This window comes from Hydra viridissima, unplaced genomic scaffold, assembly GCF_058129835.1.
Source record: "Hydra viridissima isolate aposymbiotic clone 2 unplaced genomic scaffold, HvirCarnegie_v1 scaffold_7, whole genome shotgun sequence".
Classification (NCBI taxonomy): domain Eukaryota; kingdom Metazoa; phylum Cnidaria; class Hydrozoa; order Anthoathecata; family Hydridae; genus Hydra; species Hydra viridissima.
Genome location: NW_028324306.1, coordinates 4596074 through 4618787, shown reverse-complemented (window position 1 = coordinate 4618787; position 22714 = coordinate 4596074). Strand labels below are relative to the sequence as shown.

At 32.3% G+C, this 22714-nt stretch overlaps 2 protein-coding genes and 2 pseudogenes across 5 annotated transcripts; 1 reads left to right on the top strand and 3 right to left on the bottom strand.

The window, feature by feature from the left end:
• Positions 1-1312: 1312 nt before the first annotated feature.
• LOC145191087 (uncharacterized) lies at positions 1313-3370 on the top strand (annotated as a pseudogene).
• Positions 3371-3572: 202 nt separating this feature from the next.
• On the bottom strand, positions 3573-5525 carry LOC145186252 (uncharacterized; annotated as a pseudogene). The gene is made up of 2 exons (XR_016454282.1): positions 5388-5525; positions 3573-5169 (listed from the first exon to the last, which is right to left on the bottom strand). The product of XR_016454282.1 is annotated as an uncharacterized LOC145186252 (transcript).
• A 557-nt stretch (positions 5526-6082) lies between these two features.
• LOC149885731 (ARL14 effector protein-like) lies at positions 6083-11655 on the bottom strand. Of its 3 annotated transcripts, XM_090093437.1 has the most exons (3): positions 11339-11655; positions 9459-9532; positions 6083-7905 (listed from the first exon to the last, which is right to left on the bottom strand). In XM_090093437.1, exons 1-2 carry the CDS (start codon positions 11598-11600, stop codon positions 9489-9491), a joined length of 306 nt encoding a protein of 101 aa, XP_089949563.1. In that variant the 5' UTR covers positions 11601-11655; the 3' UTR covers positions 6083-7905; positions 9459-9488. The 3 variants fall into 3 exon arrangements, with proteins under 3 accessions (XP_089949563.1, XP_089949562.1, XP_089949560.1); XM_090093436.1 differs by lacking the exon at positions 9459-9532; XM_090093434.1 differs by lacking the exons at positions 6083-7905; positions 9459-9532 and adding an exon at positions 9589-9969.
• On the bottom strand, positions 9589-11339 carry LOC149885732 (uncharacterized). The gene has a single exon (XM_090093431.1). It carries the CDS (start codon positions 11304-11306, stop codon positions 10143-10145), a length of 1164 nt encoding a protein of 387 aa, XP_089949557.1. The 5' UTR covers positions 11307-11339; the 3' UTR covers positions 9589-10142.
• Positions 11656-22714: the final 11059 nt, after the last annotated feature.

Below are 22714 nucleotides of genomic sequence, written 5' to 3'. Positions count from 1 at the left end.
ATTAGTTTTTTATGAAATTTTCACCATCGTTATACTGATTGAAAGCTCTTTACAATGATGTAAAACAATTAAATAGCTGAATAGTTTAAAAATTTTGCACACATACCTAGTATATACCATGCCGTCTCCTGTGTATTAAATAAGCATGGAATTCTCGAAACTATTTTTGTTTCGATACGTTACGAAACGAGACTCGTAACGGAACTCTTCTCGAGATGTTTTTGAGTTACGAGAGTAAGGTTTTTAAACTTTCGGGAAATTTATTTCGATCGGGTCCCGGAAGTTACGAGAGTACCGATTGATTTTCGGGAAAAATAAAAATCTATCTCGAAACCATTTTTTACCGAAACATTTCGATGCATTTCGATACATTTCGATACATATTGAGAAAATGAAAAAAATTTTAATAAAAAATGTTTAAATGGTCATAATTTGCTTTGAGGATGGTTTGCTTTTGCAATGTGACGTAGTTTGAAGAAGTGATGAAGTTAAAAAAATAGTCAAATCGCGAAACCTCATAGATTGTTCGGGATCGAACTCACGACTTTCTAATAACGGGACACATGCCTCAGACCGCTCGACCATTGAAACAGTTTATTGATGACGTCAATATCTTGGCAAACGGGCTGGCTCGTTTGCCGAGCCAGCCCGCTTTCCATATAAACAGGCCCTTATTTAAGAAAAATTATTATATTTAACTGTTTGTCACTAAAGTTAATTTTCATATATATTTTAAGTTCCTTTGCAGCATTAAAATCAAGAGGAAAAAATAAAAGGACTGAATAAAATAACTTATGAATGTTATTTTTCGTAATAGTAAGGCTATCATCAGACAGGCAATATTTTGCGGCCATTTAGAACTTAGAAATACATAACAAGAAAGGTGATGCGAAGTCTTAATATGTAAAAAATAAAATTTGCAATATATTGCAAATCTGTAAATAAAAAATAGCAAAAATAATAGTAAGTTCTTCAGAGATGAATATAAATACGTTAAAATACGTTAGCTTTTCTACTTAAATGTAAAGTAATACACTACAATAGTTATTGTAATTGCCTTCATCAAAACAATACAATAGTTTTCGAATTTTATTGTATTGTTAGAAAAAAAAAAAACAATACAATACTTATTTTAATTGTTTTTCATCACAGCAATACAGTACCAAAATATAATTTTGATATTGTTTCTGTAATATTTCAATACAATATTATTGTATTGTAATGTGTAGTTGTATTTAATTTTTACAATTACAATACACCTTTTCACAGTTCCGAGATAATATTTATGCGCGCGCAGAAATGGAAGTAAAAATGTAAACAAACATTATTTTAGCAGCGATTTCACAGCAGATTTACCAAGTGATACTGAGATCTATCAAGTTTTCGGTATTGTTTGATTTAAATCTTACCTTTTGTAAAATTATATTGTTTATGGCTCTCTCAGCAAATGAAGAAAAGATTCCAGTCATTAAAGAATCTGAACTTCAAAATCAACTTCAAATGAAAGAATATATAGAAAAACTGAATATAGCTAGTAACGTTTTACCCGACCCTTTTACTTTAAAACAAGGTTGGTTATCTGAACATAAGGGGATGGGTTTGAAACATTGGCCAACAGTATATTTCAATGATATTGATCGATTCCTTTCTAAAAATAATGCATCATCAGACCTCATAAATAGACTTCAATCTGAGTATAAAGAAGGCAAGGCTTATAAATATTTTAAATGTGAATGGGTGAAAGAGATTTACTATCATGAAATCAGTCAATTTTCAAAAATATGTTTTATCAAATCCAGAGTCACACCATCACAAAGAACAAATAATACAGCATATTATGTATGGGTTGCAATTGAAAAAGATTCTGATAAGCCTGGTGGACATGTGTATTCTGCATACTGCACATGCACTGCAGGAATGTTAGGTTGTTGTAATCATGTTATTGGTTTACTTTTCAGAGTAGAAGCAGCAGTTCGGACTGGAGCTACAAAACTATCGTCAACCAGTGTTTTGGCTAAATGGAATGTTCCTACAGGTTGCAAAACAAAATTGATCCACAAACCTATAGCTGAAATGACTTTTAATAGTTTTCACTATAAAAAAAAAAAAAAACGAATTAAGATTAGCAGCAGGAAATGCTGGTTATTGCTCTTATGAATTTGCGACCCCCCCAAAAAAAAAACTTTTGGATAATGGAATTAAAGTACGTAGTCTTCTATATGAAAAACTAAAATCAGTTGCAAGTCAAAGCTGTTTTGTTGAATTGATGGAAGGACAACGGAAGTCTGAACCACTAACTAAGCATACAACTGTTTTACCGGAAGGTGTAAAAGAAAAAGCAAAAAAATTTGAAATCAATAACAATCTATCTCAATCAGAAAACATTAGTAACTTTACAAACACATTAACATTAAATGAACTTGAAATAAAAAATATAGAACAGGAAACAAAAGACCAATCAAAGTCAAATGATTGGTTTATACAAAGAGCAGGTAGAATAACTGCTTCAAAATTTAGCAAGATTTATACCAAAATGGAAACTCTAAAACAAAATCCAAATAAATGTTCTTTAAAACTTGTTGAATCAATATTAAGTGAAGAGAAAATAGACACATTTTCAACACGTCATGGAATTGGTATGGAGATCCATGCAAAAGTGGCTGTTATAACAGCTTTAAAAAACATGGGCCATAAAAAGGTTAAATCATTTGAGAGTGGAACAATAATAGATAAAGAGCATCCATACATATCAGCTTCTCCTGATTTATTTATAGAATGCTTGTGTTGTGGAAAAGCTTTAGTTGAAATAAAATGCCCTTATTCAATTCGTGACAGTGCACCAAGTAAATCCAACCTAAAACAGCTTGAAACTTTAAATAACGGGGAAGTAAAGTTAAAGTTAAATCATCCCCATTATTTTCAAATACAAGGTCAACTTGGTATTACTTCTCTAAAAAATTGTTGGTATTTTGTATATACAGATCATGGACACTATATAGAAAATATATTATTTAGCAATGAATTTTATCAAAATATCTTAAAGAATTTAAAAGAATTTTGGTACAAGCATCTTGCTAAATATCTATTATTTGGTAAGCAAAATATAATGGTCACATCAATACAAACAGAAGAAATTTTAAAAAACCCTATAATAAATACTTCGCCACTAAAAAAAAAAAAAAAAGATCTAGAGCCTGTCTAATCCAGTTTAATTATTACATGTGCAAAAGAAGTACCTCAAAACATTGACTCTTAGATTTGTAAAAAACCTTCAGCCAGTCCAGAACTAAAACTGTTGTATGTTATGGATATTATTTAGATGACTTTTGACAATTCTTTTTTAAATAATGGTAAGAAAGAAACTGTCAAAAATGAGAATTTATATTTGAATAAAAGGTTCAAAAAAGTTTTGCAGCACAAAAAAGGTTTGAAAGAACTCATATATAAATATATACATATATATATAAATATATATATATATATATATATATATATATATATATATATATATATATATATATATATATATATATATATATATACATACATATACATATTATATAACCTATCAAAGTAAAAACAGTTTTGTTATGATGCTATCAAATAAAAGTCAGTCTAAACATATTGGTTTTCTTAAGTTACTCAAAGCTGAGCAAACAATAATAACATCATCAAATAGTTTCAACAATGTAATTGGAAACTCTGCCAAAATTCGAAATGTCTTCAGTCTTCTTATAACTTGTTCAACCAAGATCCTTAAGTTAGCGATTTCCTTTGTTTTCTTTATTTCATTAGGGGTCATTTGAGCTGCACCTTTCCGACCAGGTGGAACAGTGTAGTAGATCAAATGTTCAGAACATTCAGTGTTAATATTGAAACCTTTATCATACATTATACGTGAATATTTTGGAATGTAATCTAAATAGTTGCTGCGATTTGTAATTTCTTTATCTGAAATTGAACCTCCGTAAGCTTTAGAAACAAAAACTATTGATGAATTTGGAGCTACAGATACTAATATTTTTACAGTATTGTGATGTTTATATTCACTCCATGTTAGTTTCTGTAAGTCTAAATTTTTTGGTGTTTCAATGAAAAACTCTGTTCCATCTAAAATTGAGTGCAAGTCTGAATAATTTAATTTCTTAAATCTGTTTGGCATTGTCTGAACTATAACATCTTTATTTGGAACAAAAACCATGTGCTTTAAAAGCGAACTAGAAGCTTTCACCCATGTAGAAAATATTGCACTTGCTAATCCTAAAGATATATTAAATCTGTCAGCAAGATCAGTTGTTAGTAATCCAAGTCTTAGCTTCATTAGCAACATTAAAAACTCATCTTTGCTGCATAACTTTCGTTTTGGTCCAAATACTTTAGGTCTTTTTCTAAAATTTCGAAAAACACCAGTAGATGTTTTTTTAGCACCCCGCCATCTCCTTTTAATTAATGGTGATATTGCACTATGTAATTCATGAAACACAGACAGACATAAGACCAGTATAAAAGTCACAAGATCTATCACTTTTTAATAAATGTTTGTATACCGGTAACTTGCAATAACATGATTTGTTTATATTATATTTATATAAAATTTTATCTGGTTTCATAGTAATTACTGATGTGGCTGTGATTAATTTTTCATATAAATTTTTATTTTTTTCAATTTCATGCTGAAGTTCTTTTTTTAAGTTGTCAATTTCATTTTTTAATTCTTGATGCTCTACTACAGAACAACATTTAACATTAAATTCAACATAATCTGATGGATCATTATTTGAAATGGTTGAAATACTTGAAGACTGAATAAAGTTAAAGTTGATATCATCAGCAACATCAGGAACTGTTTTAGTATTATTTATTGTTAGTGGAATTTGTGATTCTTGTGGTAAGGTTGTTTTTTGTGACTGATTGTTTAATTTTTGTCGAGAAGTAATTGCATTTAATAATTTAAGTCTTTGAGTTGCATCATAACCCAGATTTAATGAAGGATATCGATTTATAAATGATGGTGTCCTATCAGGAAAATGATCAGAACATACTCTCATTTTCGATTTTATTGTAAATAATTTTCCAGGACGTTATGATGTAGGACTTACACGATTAATTAATTTTCTCCATTTTTCTCTGAGCTCTGGTTGTTTTTTTGCTGTTGGAAATGCATGCAATCTAAAATAAAAAAATTTTCACATATATAAATAAAATATTTTATGTTATAATTGATAATAAAATATTATTTAAATTGTTATATGTATGTATGTATGTATGTATGTATGTATGTATGTATGTATGTATGTATGTATGTATGTATGTATGTATGTATGTATGTATGTATGTATGTATGTGCACACACATATACACACACATAATGGAAAGTAAATACTTACTCATATGGTAGTTTGCAGTTGCATAAGTTAGAGCTTCTTTTAACATTGTGTATCTCACATAAATTATCTTTCCACATTTCTAGATTGTATTCGTTATTTTTGCAATTAATGACAGCGCATGTTTTTGATCTCTTAAACTTTGTATATGCCATAGGTTCAGTATTTTCATTTTTTTCCATGATAAACCTTAACTGTTAAAATAATTTTTATTTTGACTTTTACTTTGCTTTTATCACTTTAGACATTTAACAAAATATATATATCATTGGTTCAGTACTATCACTTGGTAAATCTGCAATGAAATCGCTGCTAAAATAACGTTTGTTTCAGGGTTGCCAGATTGGCCATTTAGTGGCCAAATCCGTGAATCTGGCCACCGCAAAAAATAATCGGCTTATCGGCAATTTAGCTATGTTTGGTTTTTTTATTCCATTATTTTATTTCTTAAAATGATTATTATAGTAGGCTGATTATGATAACTTAATTATTAAGTGTAAAATAATGTTATTTTTTAAAATTTTAAAATGTTATTTTTATTAATGCAGGTATAAGGTATAAAAATTATAATATAAATAGTTGAATATGTTCAATGTTTTTTTATAACTTCTAAATTAGAAGTTATAACAAAGTAATAACGAAGTAATAGTAAAAGTAAATAAAGAAGTAATAACAATTCTAGTAAAAAAAAAACAAGAACAACAGTTTGATTTTATTTATTTTTAGTATCTAAATTTTAATCAGCTATGTCTTCAGAAAAGTGGAAGACTTCTTATGATGTTAATCGCCGATATAAAAAGATATGGGAGAAAAAGTTTTCATGGGTTCAAATGGTTGAAGATGGTACCCATAGAGCATATTGCAAATGGTATCACTGCATCATTAAGCCTAAAATGACCAATCTTGTCACACATAACAACTCTTTGAAACACAACCAAAGTACTCCATTAATTGAGAGTGTTACCGATATAAATTTATCAGAAGATATTAAAAAAGCAGAACTTCATTTGGCTTTAACTATGACATGCCACTGTGCTGTGCACACTGTTGACCACTTGAATGAAGTTTTTGTTGTTTATGGACGTGGAAGTTTACTAGAACATGTAAAAATCCATAGAACTAAATGTATGGGATTGATAAATGTTATTTCTCCTTCATTGAAAGATGATGTTGTTAAAGACTTTAAAAACAAAAAATATGCCATAATAATAGATGAATCTACTGACATTTCAGCAAATAAACATTTGTGCATTTTAGTTCGTTTTTTTAGTGTTTTAAAAAATGAAATTGTGATGAAGTTTTTGGAATTAATTCTAGTCCATGAAACTACAGGGGAAAATATATTTCACTTGCTTGATGAAGAAATTAAAAAGTGCGGTCAGAGTCTTTCTAATTGTATAGGATTCGCCACAGATGGTGCATCAAACATGATAGGATGTAATAATTCTGTTTGGACGAGAATTCAAAATGTTTCACCTAACTGTATCCAACTTAAGTGCATATGTCATTCATTAGCATTGTGCATTGAAAATGCAGTGTCTAAATTGCCTTCTAATATTGCTTTTTTATTGTCAGAAATACCCCATTGGTTTCATAATAGTGCATTGAGACGTGAAAATTACATGGACTTATTTAATGTAATGAATGCTGCTACCAAATCTGAGACAGCTCGATATGCCCCTCTTCCATTTGAAAAACCTTCATTTACAAGGTGGCTTTCTCATGGAAAAGTGATGTTTAACATTTTAATGAATTGGGAAGAGCTTAAAGCCTATTTTATTTGTGCTGAACTATCACCTTCAAATTTTAGGTCCAGATTCAAAGCAAGACTTTTGAAAGAATTGATGTCAGACACTGAAAATTTTCTATTTTTTCACTTTATAACACCTGTTGTTCAGGAATTTGAAAGAATGAATAGTTTATTTCAGCAAACAAAAGCTGATCCCTGTGACCTTTACAAACAAATGAATTTGTTTTAAATGAGCCTTAAGCACAGAATTTATGATTTTAGCAGTAACAAAAAGAATATATATAATGTTGACTTTGGTGCTAAATTTATAAAAGAATGTGATTCTTTTTTACAAAAGTCCAATCATAGCATTGACTCTTGTATCAAAATAAAAAATGTAAAAGAAAGATGCCTGTGTGTATTAGATGAAGCTTATAGTCAAGTAACATCTAGACTACCATCATCAATGGAGACATAAAAATTTATCGAACTTGAATCCAGATATAATTTTAAGTAAAGAATCAAGACCCAACGTTTCTGAACTGCCCTTTTTACATCTAGTAATTGATGACTTGGGTTTAATAGAAGAACAGTATCGAAAAATTCCATTTGTAGATTGGAAAGAAGAAGAACCATTTAAAGTAGGTGGCTTTCCAACTGATACTGAGCAGTTTTGGCTAGGTGTACTCCAGCATAATACTTTTAAAAACCTTGCAAACTATGCCTTAACTTGTTTGATAACACCTGTCAGCAATGCTGTAGTTGAGAGGATATTCTCTCTTGTATCTGCCACTAAAACAAAAGCCAGAAATAGAATTTCACTAAATATGTTAGATGCTGTTATAAGAATAAGATCAGAACTAATTTTTTCAGGAAAGTGCTGCAAAGATTTCACTATCTCAAAAAAAATGCTGACTAATTTTAGTTCAGATGTAGTGTACAAATCTGAAATTGAAGACTCTTCATTTTCAGAAAATGTTGATGACTTTGAAGATGATATATAACAATTGTGTAATGAAAAATTTAAAAAAAAAATTTGCTAATGGTTTTATTTCTCTCAATAAATGTGTTTACCCCAAGTTAATATAAAAAAGAAGCAATATAAAAACTTACATGGCATTATTCCATGAAAAGAAATAATTTTTTATCAACGTTTTATCAATATTTTAATAAAGGAATTATTACGTTAGAAACGACAATAACATTAGAATCAAGTTTAAAATAGTATTTTTTTTTAATTAAATGGATGATTATGTCAGTATTAGTATTTGGCAAAAGCTATATACTGGGGTATGAACAGGAGGGCGAAAGCCCCCCAAGTCGTCAAAATATCATTTTTTTATTCTAATTTTAATTCTGGCTGTTTATGCCCATTTAATTTTTGTTTTAGCCCCCTTAATTTTCTTGACCTTCCTAAGCCACAGTCTCTCTCTCTCTCTCTCTATAGAGAGAGAGAGAGAGAGAGAGAGAGAGAGAGAGAGAGAGAGAGAGAGAGAGAGAGAGAGAGAGAGAGAGAGAGAGAGGAGGGAGAGTATAATTTATATGTTTTAAATGTAAAGCCTTTTTTAATCAAATTAAATAAAAACTATTGTTATAGATTTTAGATAATTTGATAAAAAATATATAATAATAATAATAATTGTTTTCTATTAAAGAGTTTATAATTTAAGAATACATAAAAAAAGTTTTTATTTACTTAGCTAATAAACTTAACTTTTTTATTTATTTCATTTATATAACTACGACAGTTTTTACGGTATGTTGATATGATCTAAAGAATCATTGGACAAATTTTATCCGATTGTCTTATTTTAGCCAGTAAGATTTACTTTTTGAAAATTAAACCAATGCGATCAAGGAGAATTTGGCTACTTTTTGGCCACTTTTGGCCATTTCTGGATACCTTATTTTATATTTCTGGCTACCGGGTATCGCAAAATATCTGGGTAATTCCGTGTCAAAACAACAACAAAATTTCAAAAAAATAACCCACTATCTCTAAATGACTTAATTCTTTCAACAAAGATACTTAACTAGGCTAAAAAGAATTCCACAAAGTTGTTTTAAACAAATCGGAATATTTTAAAAGTTATGCTCGTTTAAAATTCAAAACTTTGTAACATTTTTACTTATCATGCGCCCCTAGCAACGTCCTTAGTAACAAGAAAATGTCAATACATACGTTGTTACCTTAACTATATTATTTCATAATTTGAAATTTTCCACATATTATTAGATGCTAAACCATAAAATTATACTAAGAAATAATAATTTTTTATATTTATTAATAAATCAAAAAGAGTAAACTGGCATTTTTAATAAAATTTAAAAGTAAACAGGCTTACTATAAGAGGAATTACAGAAAAGGTTATGATCTATATATTTCCAAACTTCATATTCTTAAAGTATATATAAATACCTAAAAAAAAAAAAAAAATTGAGTTGTTTTTCGACTCACTAATCTAAAAAATTTAATTTTTATTTTTGATTGAAAGAATATTGAGAATGAGACAGAAAATTGATAGGTATTTATGTTTAGGCACAACCAGAAAGTAAGAGTTCTTACTTATGTGTAAAACTACAATATGCATATGTAATAAACTCAATTAAAAATACTTAAATATTAAAAACAGGCATTTTCACTCAGAGCTAGTCAAAAATAAGAGGTATTTTCACTTAGGTATAAAAATGCAATATTCATGACATACATGTCTATGAATAGTATTCATGTCCGTAAATAAACTCAATTTTAAATATCAAAACACATTAATTCTTTGAATTCCATGTTTTTATGAATTGACAAATTTATATTCAAATCAGTGAACTTCTTCACATATTCCTTTGTTTTTCTTTGGACTGTAAAATAAAACAAAATTAGGTAATATTTGTTAACAAATGAAAAAATATTGTCATATACATATCATAGACATATGCAAACTGTCAATTCTAAGAAATAATTGATAAAAGGAAGCAAGCAAATGTTTTTTAAGATTCAAGGGCCATGTTGGTGCATAAATTTAAATCCCACATCAACTTTGCACATCACTTTGCATCTCACAATTTTTAAACTTGTAAGTCAAGATAGGGATAGTGTCATCACTGCAGTATTTCATCTTAACTTCATTTTGACATACAGGAATAAATTCATGAAAGTCTCTTGTTCCTGGTATTGTTTTTACATTTTTAAATCGTTCAGATTGTAATAATCTTGTTTCTATCAAACTTTCACTTGAAATATAAATAAAGTTTATACCTTTGATGTTGTTAGTGCAATATGTAAACATATCACGTGAGTTTAATATTTGATTTGTAGAAACTCTCTGCAAACTAGCATTAGCTACAAGCCGTTTAACTGTTCCTCCTATACCATCACAAGGTTGCTTTCCATGGCTGGTTGCAAAGAAAACCCATTTTGCATCTATTCCAAAGTCTGATTTATGCTGACATAGATTAAAAATATTTTTGCAGTTTTTATATTGAGATGAACAGCCATCAGAAAAGTAGATCACATTTACAATGCTGGGTATCTTTTGCTTTAGATTATTGATAATTGATTTTTGTATCTCGTAAACCATTGGTACATCATGATTGTTATCATCTGATATAATGCAATATGAAGTGGATTGCAACACTTGATTTTCTTTATAGTACACAACTACTGGATGAAGTGTGCACTGAAGATTATTCCAATGAAAACCTTGTACTTCATCCTGCACAACAAAACTATAGTTTTCTGCAAAATCTCCTAGAACTATTGCACTATTTGATGGCAGTTCTTCTTTAAGATTTTTTAAATATTTAGATTGGCATTTAGAAATATATGAATGTGCTGTTAGCTTGACTAGTTTTTCCATCACCATATTTACATAATCTGGTATGCTTACAAGCTGTATAACTAAATCTGATCTATCAGTAGTAACCCATTGGTTAAATTCGATAGTATCTTCTTCCTCAAACTGTCCTATTAGTTCGAATAGCTTTTCTTCTAATTTAGATGTATTTTTTGGACATTGTGTACATCGATGTAACATGCATTCTTTGTTTTGCATATCACAAACAATAAATTTATATAGTTCATGGTAATCAATTTTAACGGGTAGGAGAATTAACTTCATGTTTTGATGGTAGATACAAATGCACACAGAATGGGTATTAACAAACATAAAGACCTTAAAATTATGACAAAGTAACATTTATAAAAAACTTTATGACAAGCTTTACTAACCTTTGCACGGTCTTTTGTGAACTAACAGTGGATCACAGCATTTATTCTGAAACACAGGGAACTTCTCAAGATAGAACTTTTGATGATGAAAACATAAGTCAATAATCAAATCAGGAGAAACACCAGACCTCAGCGCAACTAAATTTTGCTCATCTGGAGCTAAATCTTTAAAAAATATTATTCCAATGTGGTTTGTATATGTTAACTTGTGACAATTTGATTTTAAAATCAATCCAAGAGAGCATTGTGATGTTCCAGCCATTATCAAAATATTTAATTTCAATATTTTATTTTTCTAAAACCAACATTAAATAAATAATAATTTCTAACATGAATATTATAATCAAAACTTTATTTTAAAATAAATAAGTGTAATCATAGCTGTTACACTTATTTATTTTCAAAATAAAAATGAATTTCTGGTTTCTTGTCTAACTAATTAAATGGAGCAAATGGTTCTAACATTTGAGTATTATATATAATAATACTTATGTGAGAAATTATAATTTTTTTGTGAGAATTTGTTTTAGTTATAATCTCTCTATGGAGATTATAACCAAAACGGTAAATAAAAATGCAAAAATAAAATTGCAAAAATAAAACAATAATAAAATAGATATGTGCATTAAAAAACAGTGAAATAATTTTTGACTCTTACAGGTATTTATATATAAACTATTATTGTAAAGATTTAAAATGAATAGATCAATACCTTTTCTGCAATTAATCTTAAACTATACATGTTTACTGAAAAATTATTGATAAAAACCCGGTTTTCATCTTAAAGTTTTTATTCAAATATAAGATCTAATAACTTTAAGTAATGATTTTTGACTTCTTTCTTCAAAAGTTTCTATGCCTATTAAATTTTGTAAACATATAGTTAATGTAACTGTGCATACTTTAACATTTAAGTGTTGCTATAGACGTTGCTAAGAGCGCGGAGAATAAAAAAAATGTAAAAAATCTCAAACTTCAAAGACCCATAACTCTCAAAATAATGAAATTGGCTCCAAATTATTTTTGATTATTCCTAACGACGGTATTAAATGCATTTGTGCCAAAAATCAAGTATTTCTGAGATGGTGGGTTATCTCGACTTGTTGTTTTGACATGGAATTACCCATCTGGCAACCCTGGTTTGTTTACATTTTTACTTCCATTTCTGCGCGCGCATAAATTTTATCTCGGAACTGTGAAAAGGTGTATTACAATAGTCTTAACCATAGTCTTGATAAATAATATAATAAAAGACTTTAAATTGATATTTTCAACCTTTAATTGTGTTTTTTAAAAAAATAAAACAAAATTCAGCTGTCGCGCTCGTCAATTGTCCTAAAAATGCGTACTTCAACGGATTAACTGGTTAATCAAATTTTTTGCAAATCATTTCGGGAACTCGAAATAACTCGAAATATCCCGAAATATCCCAAAACACAAATGATTCTCGTAATGAGACAATGAAAATTTGGGAAAAATGGGTTTCGGGTTTCATTCTCGTAATGATTCTCGTAACAACCGGGAATTTCCCGTAACGTAACCGAAATATTACGAGAATTTAGGTGATTTTTCAAAATCGCTCTCATAACTGATCGAAACCTCTCGTATCGTAACGTAACAATTTTCTCGATTGATTTTTCCCGAAACCTTTCGAGAATCCCTAGCTTAGTATTAAACCTCCTTGGACCCACTATTTTTTTCGCTAAGTATGAAGAAAATGATGTTCTAAAAGTTAGCTTTTTGCTCAAAAAGCACATAAATCACAATATCTTTACTATATATTTTACTACCCCAGGAGTTTATTTTTAACTGCCACATCAACAAATTTTGTCTATTTAAACTGCCACTTCAGAACATCTTTTATTATAATTTAAGGAAGTTGTTAGTGTAAAATGTTTTTGTTTTTCTAATCAATTGACAATAATATTGTTTCTTGAAAATTTAGTTACGTTAAAGACGGTTGGGGTATTTTTATACCCCATGCAAGTTTTCTCATTATTTAGTTAGTGAATCAATAAATAGTTATATAAATTATGTTTAGTTTAACACTTGCTTGTGTTTTAGTTATCTTTTAATAGGTATAGGGTATTACTTATCTTTTTTATGAGTAAATTATACCATATATTCATTATATATATACAATCACTGTCATGTCAAAAATATTTATATTATTGATACAAAACAATAATGCCTAAAATGTTTGTTACATATTTTTCACATATTTGGTTTGATAAACACTTAAACTTTTTTTTAGAATAAACATAATATAATGAGTCGCCCAAGAAGAAATGCTGCACTTTAGGCTAATAATATCTTTAGTTTAAATGAGTTATCTTCAAGTGATGAGTCAGCTGATGAAAACCTTACAGATGATGAAGAAGATAATATTACAGCTAACGATGAATCAGATGCTATCATATCTGATGAAAGTGAAATTGTCCAGGAAAATCACATTTTAGATCAAAACATGATCTCAAAGAATGGTGAGGAAATTTGGAGTAAACTTCCACGTGTAGATGCTGCTCAGCCACGTGCACACAATATTATTCGACAACCATTTGGCCCAACAAGGTTTGCAGCTCAGGTTTGCGGCGAAAGTGTGGATACTGCCTTTAAACTCTATATAACCCCAGAAATGATTAGAATTATTGTCAATTGCACTAATGCTTAAGCTCGTAGAATAAAACTAGAAGGATGGGTTGACACGCTGGTAAATGAGCTTTATTAGTTTATTGGAGTTCTCCTCCTAGCTGGAGTGTTCCATTCTAAAATTCAAAGCATAAAAGAACTTAGGAGTAGATTAGATGGCATACCAATATTTTCAGCTTCAATGCAAAGAGATTGATTTGTTAACTTGCGATGATGGATTTGATTTGATGAGAGAGAAACAAGAAATCAAAGACGGAAATAAAACAAATTTGCACCTTTAAGAAATATAATGGAAATGTTTATTACTAAATGTTAGAGCAACTACAATCCAAGTGCATATCTTACTGTCGATGAGCAACTAGTTACATTTAGAGGACGTTGTCCATTTAAGATGTTTAGACCCACTAAGCCAGGAAAGTATGGAATGAAGATATGGATATTATGTGATGCTGAAACCTCTTACTGCATAAATTTGCAACCATATATTGGTAGAGTAAATGGAGTACGTGACGTTGGACAAGGTACACTAGTAGTTCTTGAACTAACAGATTACTTAAATGGAAGTGGTAGACACATAACAGCTGATAATTTTTTTACAAACATTCATCTTGCACGGGCATTCCTAGGACGTAAAATGACATATACTGGCACCATTAAAAAAAATAAAGGAGAAATACCAAAAAAGTTCTTGCTAGCCTTACATCGACCAGTTTACTCAAGCATTTTTGGTTTTCAAAATGACTCTACTATAGTTTCTTATGTACCTAAGAAAAACAAAGCAGTAATATTATTATCAACCTTCCATCACAGTAATGAGATTGTTATGGACCATAATGAAAAACCACATATTATTCTAGATTACAACAAATATAAAGGTGGAGTTGACACATTAGACCAGGTTGTCAGGTGCTACTCGAGTCGCCGAAAGAGTAACTGATGGCCTTTGATAATGTTTTGTAATATTTTGGATATTGCAGCATACAATGCTTTGATTTTATTCTTGTCAATTCACCCAAATTATAAAAATGGGGTTTCTCATAGAAGAAGAGAATTTTTAAAAGAATTATCAAAATGTCTTATTAAAAAATTTGATGCAAATGATCTTCCACCAATAGTTGCAAATAATAATCTTCGCCAAGTAATTGCACAAAATAAACTACTAAATTAAGGTCAACCAATTCAAGAGCAGCACATAAAAAGATGCTATACGTGTCCTCGTGTTCATGACAGAAAAACCCGTCTGCAATTTGCATCATGTAGTCATTCTGTTTGCAAGGCTCATAGCAAAATTGTTTGCAATAGTTGCCTTATTTAGAAGATATATTTTGTTTTTGTTTAAATAAATTGTATTAAGTATCACTTTTATTTAAAAAAAAATTGAGAAATTTGATATTTCTGTTAAAAGCACGTATTTTAATTTAAAAAGTTCAATATATTTTGTATAAAAACCTATATTTTCAGTTGGGGTAGTTTAATACCCCAGCCGTCCTTAACGTAACTTTTTTTTCCCGTCCTTTTAGGGTTAAGCGCGAGTCCCCGCAAAACTACAGTGAAAAACAAATGGTCAATTAGGACGGTTCCCTGAGATTTCTAAGACTTTTTGATAAAAGACTCTGCAGATAAACGCAATTTGTCAACTTACCCCTGCTGCTAACTAGCCCCGGTCTCCCTTATCATTATTTCAATTTCACGAATAATGTAATAAATAAGTTTCAAGAAAAATATTTCAACCATTTCCAAACTTAAGGTTAACCAATCAAAATAAGCATACAAATAGTCATAAAATAGTCATTCAATAATTCAATTGAGTTATTATAAGATTTTTTTTTTTAATTGAAAGAAAATATCTAGTTTAATTATGACTACAAGTTTTTGTTCAGTTTCATAAAAATTCTCTTCTCTAATGTTTTTTTCATTCCATTGCGCCGACCTACAGTTAAAATTCCAAAATGAAAAAATGCTTTCTAAAAACGCCTGTGATGCAGGGGCGGACAATAAATCTTCAGCCAAAATTGCATTCTTGCTACACTTGCTTTTATTTTGTTTCCAAAAAAGCAAGTTGTTACTAGGCAGCGCTTCATTCACCGCTTATGTCTGCCAAATACCTTAACAGCTGACTTGCAACAGCAATATTGCCTTGGTTATAATTTTGAAAGGATTTTGACAAGAACTTAACGCGCTTTATGGCAGCAGATTCACATTCAGATCCATTTGACTCTGTAGCAGCTTGTAATTCTGGTCTATTCCACAAACACTTGTTATATTCACCTTTGCTGAATGCAGCAAATTACTCATTTCCGGTTTGAAATAAAGACAGCAACGGTTGGATCTAACAAACATGCAGCAGACAGAAGAGGATTCAACGAACCTGAGTCGTGCTGCAGAATCGATTGAAACCGTTGACGAAAATCTCCAAGAAGATTCGCTGTCAAAGGCTTGTTAGTAGGATACTCTTTTAGATGGCATTCCAAGTTGAGTATAGATGGTAGAACCTGTGAAAGAGATTAGGCGTTGGTCTGAAGTATATCTGTTTGTACTGCGAGGGGTTCCATAAGTGAAGAAATATTTTGAAGACCCTTCTTCGTCCGACCATCAAGAAAAATTGTTACTTTGCGTGTACGATTTATCAAGTCTTTCAGCTGTGAAAAAAACGTTCGTTTATCCGCTTATTCAGTGTTGCAGACCCTGCAATATAAGATTTAAATCAGTTAAAATTTAATGCACATCAATTCATGTTGTTAGTTACTACAGTATTACATTAATGATACTATATTTAAGGTAAACATTTAAAAACTTTTTAGCAATGAATAAATTTAAAAATTTAGTTGTGTTAATTATTACTTGGCAACTTAAGTTTGGGGTCAAACGTTTTTACCATCTTTCGAAAAGTCGGCTGATCAAGCAATTCAATTGGGTAGCTAGTATTAACAACCATTTCAATCACACTATCCTAATGAACATGATACTCAATTGATTCCGTTGGCCACGCGGTGATTCGGTATTCAATGTATTCTCTAAATATGCGCTACTAAGTTACTAGAATTTTTTAAGGGATGAGTTGCGCCACATGCAGCCTCATTATTCTTGCCCTGTACTAAACATGTGGATTTGTCAGTTTTTTCATTGTAAATGAAGAATTTTCATACATACATGTGATGATAAGCACGTGACTAGTTTTTTGGTCCAATGACACTACTATAAAAGGAGAGTTCTGGGACAAAACGATTTTTCATCTCCGTTTTGAATTTTTTGTATAATCGCGGGGTTGAAAATTTTCTGAGCCAAAAATGATTTTTTGTATAATCGCGGGTTGAAAAATTTTTTTCTGTGATGAAAATTTCTGACGAGGGTGAGGGGTGGCGATGACGATGACGATGACGATGACGGGAAAACTTTTTTTCATGACGCGATAAAACACGCGTAATGAAAAAATACTTTAATTTTTGTAAAGGTGTTTAAATCTTGATAATTAGGCGTAATAATATGCTTGTCCGAGAAGAAGGTAAAAGCTTCCGGATTGACCGACTTGTGCGTCGCCGGAGTTGAGCGTGACGACGAGCCTTCTGCCGATTGCGACGCTGGGCATAGAGTCTGCTTCTGCAAAATTTCTGTAAAAGGAAATAGTGGTGGTGGAACCGATGGAAGCATTGGATTGATACAGCAATCCGGTCGATTTGTTGTTTAAAGAGGATATGTTTGATCCGTTCCACGAGGACAAGTAAAAATCTTCAAGTCCAGATGAGGAAAAGAAGCATTTGCTGTCGGCGTCGTAACCAGGAAAAGTGTTGTAATTGTTTGCATTGTAAGGCGTCCATGGGCTGAGGACAGTGCCGTTGCCTGGAGGTAAATTTCCGTCGTACATTCTGACTCGAGACTCCCACCAGTTTCCAGATGCTCCGATGATGTGCATCCTGATGTATTTCAGAAAAACGCCATTTCCATTTCCATTGGTGTTCAACAAAACATATTCATTTCCATATGTGGTGTTTAAATATCTGAACGTCCTGCAGGACAATTTAACGGAGGAAAGGAGAGGAGGGATGGAGGTGAATGTGGAAATGAAAGGTTGAATTCAGTAAGTGATGGCTGAAGCATTATTATTGACCAATTGGATGGTCAAGCTTGATGTAAACGGCAAGTCGACGGTGAAATATCCTTCCAACGAAGTGGAGCTGTAAACGTTGCATCCTTGCAAAGAGTTGGCGTAAAAAGGTCCTCCGAGAGGTGAAAAGAGCAAGTCGCAAGCAAGGGCAGTGTTGTCCACACCAACAACGTCGGTGACCATTGAATAATTACCCACTCTAATTTCTCCGTCGGCCAATATACGAAAAAAGACTTGTCCAGGAACGGCTAATCCTCCTCCGACTGTGCCATAAAAAGCCAGCCATAACCTTCTCAGAATTCCAGGACCGTCTGTGTAGCTGAAGACGGGTGCGGTGGTCGATCCTGCCACCGTTTGCGATTTTAATCCCAAGGACGAAAATCCTGAATTGGGAACAAGCCCTAAAACAAGCCGTCGCAGCGTCTTGCGCGTTTGAAGGGTTGAGCATGTTGATCAATTTATGCGAATTTAAATCCAAGTCAGCGGTTCCCACAGTAGTTCCACCGCCTGAAGCGTGCGTGTCCACGTAATTTTTTGTGGCTGAATCTGAGGATGAAGTGGGCTCGGCCAAATTGGTCAATTTGTGTGACGTCATATTGATGTCTGTGTAACTGATATTGTTGTATGCCACTTGAGTGTCGACGTAGCTTTTTGTCGCTGCGTCTTTTAAAGTGGTTGGATCAGAGACGTTGATCAATTTGTGGGAATTTAAATCTAAGCTTCCTGTGATCGTGCTGGATCCATCCGTTTTGATGAGCATGCTCGAACTGACATCGACGTAATTTTTTGTGGCGGCGTCGTGAAGATTTGTCGGTTCGTTCAAATTGATCGCTTTGTGAAAATTCAAATCCAAGTCCGCAGCTCCAATCACCGTTCCAGTTCCTCCTCCTGTCGAATGCGTGTCAACGTAATTTTTTGTGGCGGCGTCGTGCGAGTTGGTTGGTTCTGCCAGGTTGATGATTTTTTGAGAGTTAAAATCAATGTCTAAGTGATGGTGCTGGATCCATCCGTTTTGATATAAACGTTGCTTGCTGAGTCTGATGTAAGATTGTCTAAATAAACGCTGAATTCGTTTCTGTTGAATTTGTCAATCATTTTTTAAAAGGGTAAAAAATTTTTTTAATTCGAGAGCGAATCTGCAATCACCAAAGGGTGTTGACAACGTCTTGAAAGCTGTTTCAATCTTCACATTTTTTCAAGACGTAAAGACACAAGTGACCGCAATAAGACGTGTTTCCAAATTGAACCCTTTCGCTGTTGTAAAAGACAGGACTTTTTAAATAATCGACGAGCTCGACGAGAGGGGGTTGAGCGTAAGAGACAAAGCTGAACTTTGCGTCTCCGTCTTTGTACCAGCACACCCAATGAAACCCTCCAGTGCTCGAATCCCCCGTGTTGATAATCCCGCATTCTTTTTTTCTTGGTTTTTTTGGCAATATGTCTCTGACAAAAACCCCACGAAAATTTTTTATTTTAAGTTTTTTTGCTGCTTCCATCAGTTGAAGATTGGTTAAGGCCTTGTTCGGTAAAATAACTCCTTCCACATTGATCATTTTGTTCATTTTTTTATTTTGTTTATTTTTTTATTTTGTTCATTTTTTTATTTTGTTCATTTTTTTCCTTTTTTGTTTTGCCTCCTCATTTATGGCACTTACCTTTTGTTCCTTTTCTTTTAGTTTGTAGTGACCATAAGCCAACGTGTGTATTCCATCTTCCAAAATGATTCTTTTGTCGTCGTCGGAGCTGAGAGAGATTTTGTTGATTTCTTCCGTGTAAACGTCGTGCAAATGGGATCGGATGACGTTCATTTTGTTTACTTTTTCTTTTTTGGTTTCGAGGCATTCTTTGTAATCGTCGTGGGTAATGTATTTTTCGACGACCTTTGTTGCCACACCTTTGCATTTTTTGCATTTTTTTTCTTGTTTTTCTTGATGTATTTTGTAAGAGTACAATTTTGACCGGAGACCGACAAACTCTTCAATCTGTTTTCCTCCGGTTTCGTCTTTGAATATCCCAATGACCTTTTTGTTTAAACCAACTTTGAACCCGGCGCTTTGAATGGCTGGATGGCTTTTGCTAAAATCGCTTGTGTCGAATTTTTTTTCCACATCGTCGGAGATGTTTTTGTAAAAATCGTCCGTTTTTATTTCATAAACCAGCGAGTCCGTGTCTGTCATTAGAAGCTTTGCGTCACCAGGATATATTTTTCTAATGTAATCGTAGCGGAATTCAAACATTAAGGTTTTGCTCAAATCCAAAATGGACATACCCAAATAAATTGGTTTGTTGTAAAAATTTTTGTCCTTTTCATGTGAACGGCAATCAAGTTTTCGTCGAAAATCGTGTGCCGGTCGTAGTTTGGTTTTGCCGATAATTTTATTGCCTTTTTCTTTTCTGTTACCAGTCTCACGTCAACTCTTTTTTCAATGTTCTCCATTGTTTTTCCAAACACCGAACTGTTCATCAGCTTGAAAAATTCCTTCTCAAATTCGCTTGTGGCTTTTGTTCTCAATTCGGTGTTGAGGTCAATGTACGGTTTCATCCAATCACGTTGCTCAAATTTTATACCTCTGTGTACCTTTGAAATTTTCATTCCCGTTCGTACAATTTCAGGTTTTCGCAGTGAAGGACATAATTGGTTTTGTCGTTTAAATTTGGAACGAGCTTATCCACTTTTCCGATTTTCATTCTCTCGGGGGCCAACGGATAATCGTTGTGTTCATCGTGAAGGCTTTCAGGATAATCCAAATCAACCTCCAAAATGCAAGGAACCGATCTCCAATCAGACAGTTCGTCTTCTAACATCCATTCGAAACCGTGAGTGGGAAGAGGTTTGCACATAGCCCATCCGTACAAATTGTTGGCGTCCAAGTATTGAATGAATTTTGATGGTTGGCTTGGATCGTACGAGTCGCCCATGTATTTGTTGTTTGATTTTCCATGCCGGTTGGAGATCATGCTTATACCTCCACGGGCTCCTTTTTGGATCATTCGAAGCATGTCGGGGTCGCTCAACAATTCCAATTTTATTTTTGTCAGTTTCAAACAAGCGTCCCAAGCCAACCTGGGAGACGTGTAATACCAGGCTGGGTCGAGCTTGTAATTTTTAATGCAAACGTCCCTGAAATTTTCAAAGACGTCTGCCAGAATCAAAACGTCTGACACGTTCTACAAATCGTGATAATCTCTGAACGTTTTGCATTGAAACACGTTCCAAACCGTTTGCGCATGCGCTTAATTTTCATCGCTTATTTCCTCGTGTCTGAGTTTTGAGAAAAACGCTTCTTTTGGGGGTAATTGCGTTTCATGAAACTTATCGAATCCATCCACCCAATCGTAAGGGTACACGCCTTTTTTTCGAAGCAAATCGAATTTTTCTCCTTTAAAATATTTTGCGAGGTTTTTGAACTCTTCTGGCTGTAGATTTTTTGACAAAGCATCCAAACCGAAGGAAAGGAATTTAAAGCTGTCGATGAACCTCAATTCAATTTTTTTTTCTTTGGATTTTCCGTCCTTCCCAATGTACTCTCCTACCGTGATTTTTTTCGAGAAGCTGATGTATTTTTCCTCGTTGCATGGGATGCAGGTTATTTCTCCACCTAATTTTTTGATAAACAAATGACAGTCGTATCCTTACAGATTTTGAAAAACGACAGGAATGAATTTTGGCGTTTTTTATTTTAGGTTGCATTCGTTGTGAGCCGCTCCTCGATATTTTCCAGTAAAATGACAGTGATCACGAACCTTTTCTGTATCGAGAATTTTTTTTTCGCAAATGTGACAAACCGTCGCGGATTTGAAACTATTTTCATCCTCCTTTGTAAGAACCATATTTTTTCTTTCGATCCTTCCATATACTTTTTTTATTTCTTTTTCCAACTCGCAGACAAAAAATTCGCCAATGTCGTCATCCTCGTTTTCCGACACGGATATTGTGGGTCCACTGTTATAAATAATTTCGTCAAAACATTTTATGTGAAAGGCAAAGGAGCTCGGAACGTGCCTTTGAAACTTTTTGGTGTACGACTGGTCTGGGTTTTGTTCGCACGAGTCCATCGGTTTGATAAAACTTTCAAAATCCGCGTAAACAATGAATGGAACCCTCATCGACCTTTCTATGTGCTCAAATTTCATGAACGAATTTTTTGGAGGAAGATCCATTCGTGCTGCGCTGTACTCTCTGCAATAGGTCGAATGTTTTGAAAGATCCTCCTCGCTTTTCATCCCCTGCAAGCAATTTCTGCAAAAATATTTTTTTCCGTTTCTGTTGGATGCTTGGGATGAAATGAATCGACTCAGATTTTTGATCAGACAATAATGGTTTGTTTTTCCGTCTGAAACAAGCAGCAAATCTATTTCATGCTTTCTGTTCAAGCATTTCGATATTTGTAAAGGGTGTATGGATTTTTTTTCGTACCCGAAAACGTTGACGCTTATTTCTGGATTATTTTTTTCAAATTTTTTGATTTGATCGAGTTTGGTCAGAAAATCAATCCCCTCCCAATCTATTTTTTTTGATTTTTCAATCAAGTCTTTGTTAATCCTTTCTCCGTGTTTTTCTTTCATGTTCAACGCCCTGGTGACGCACCACTTGAAGCATTCATTGTCTTCGTTCTCCATGTTGA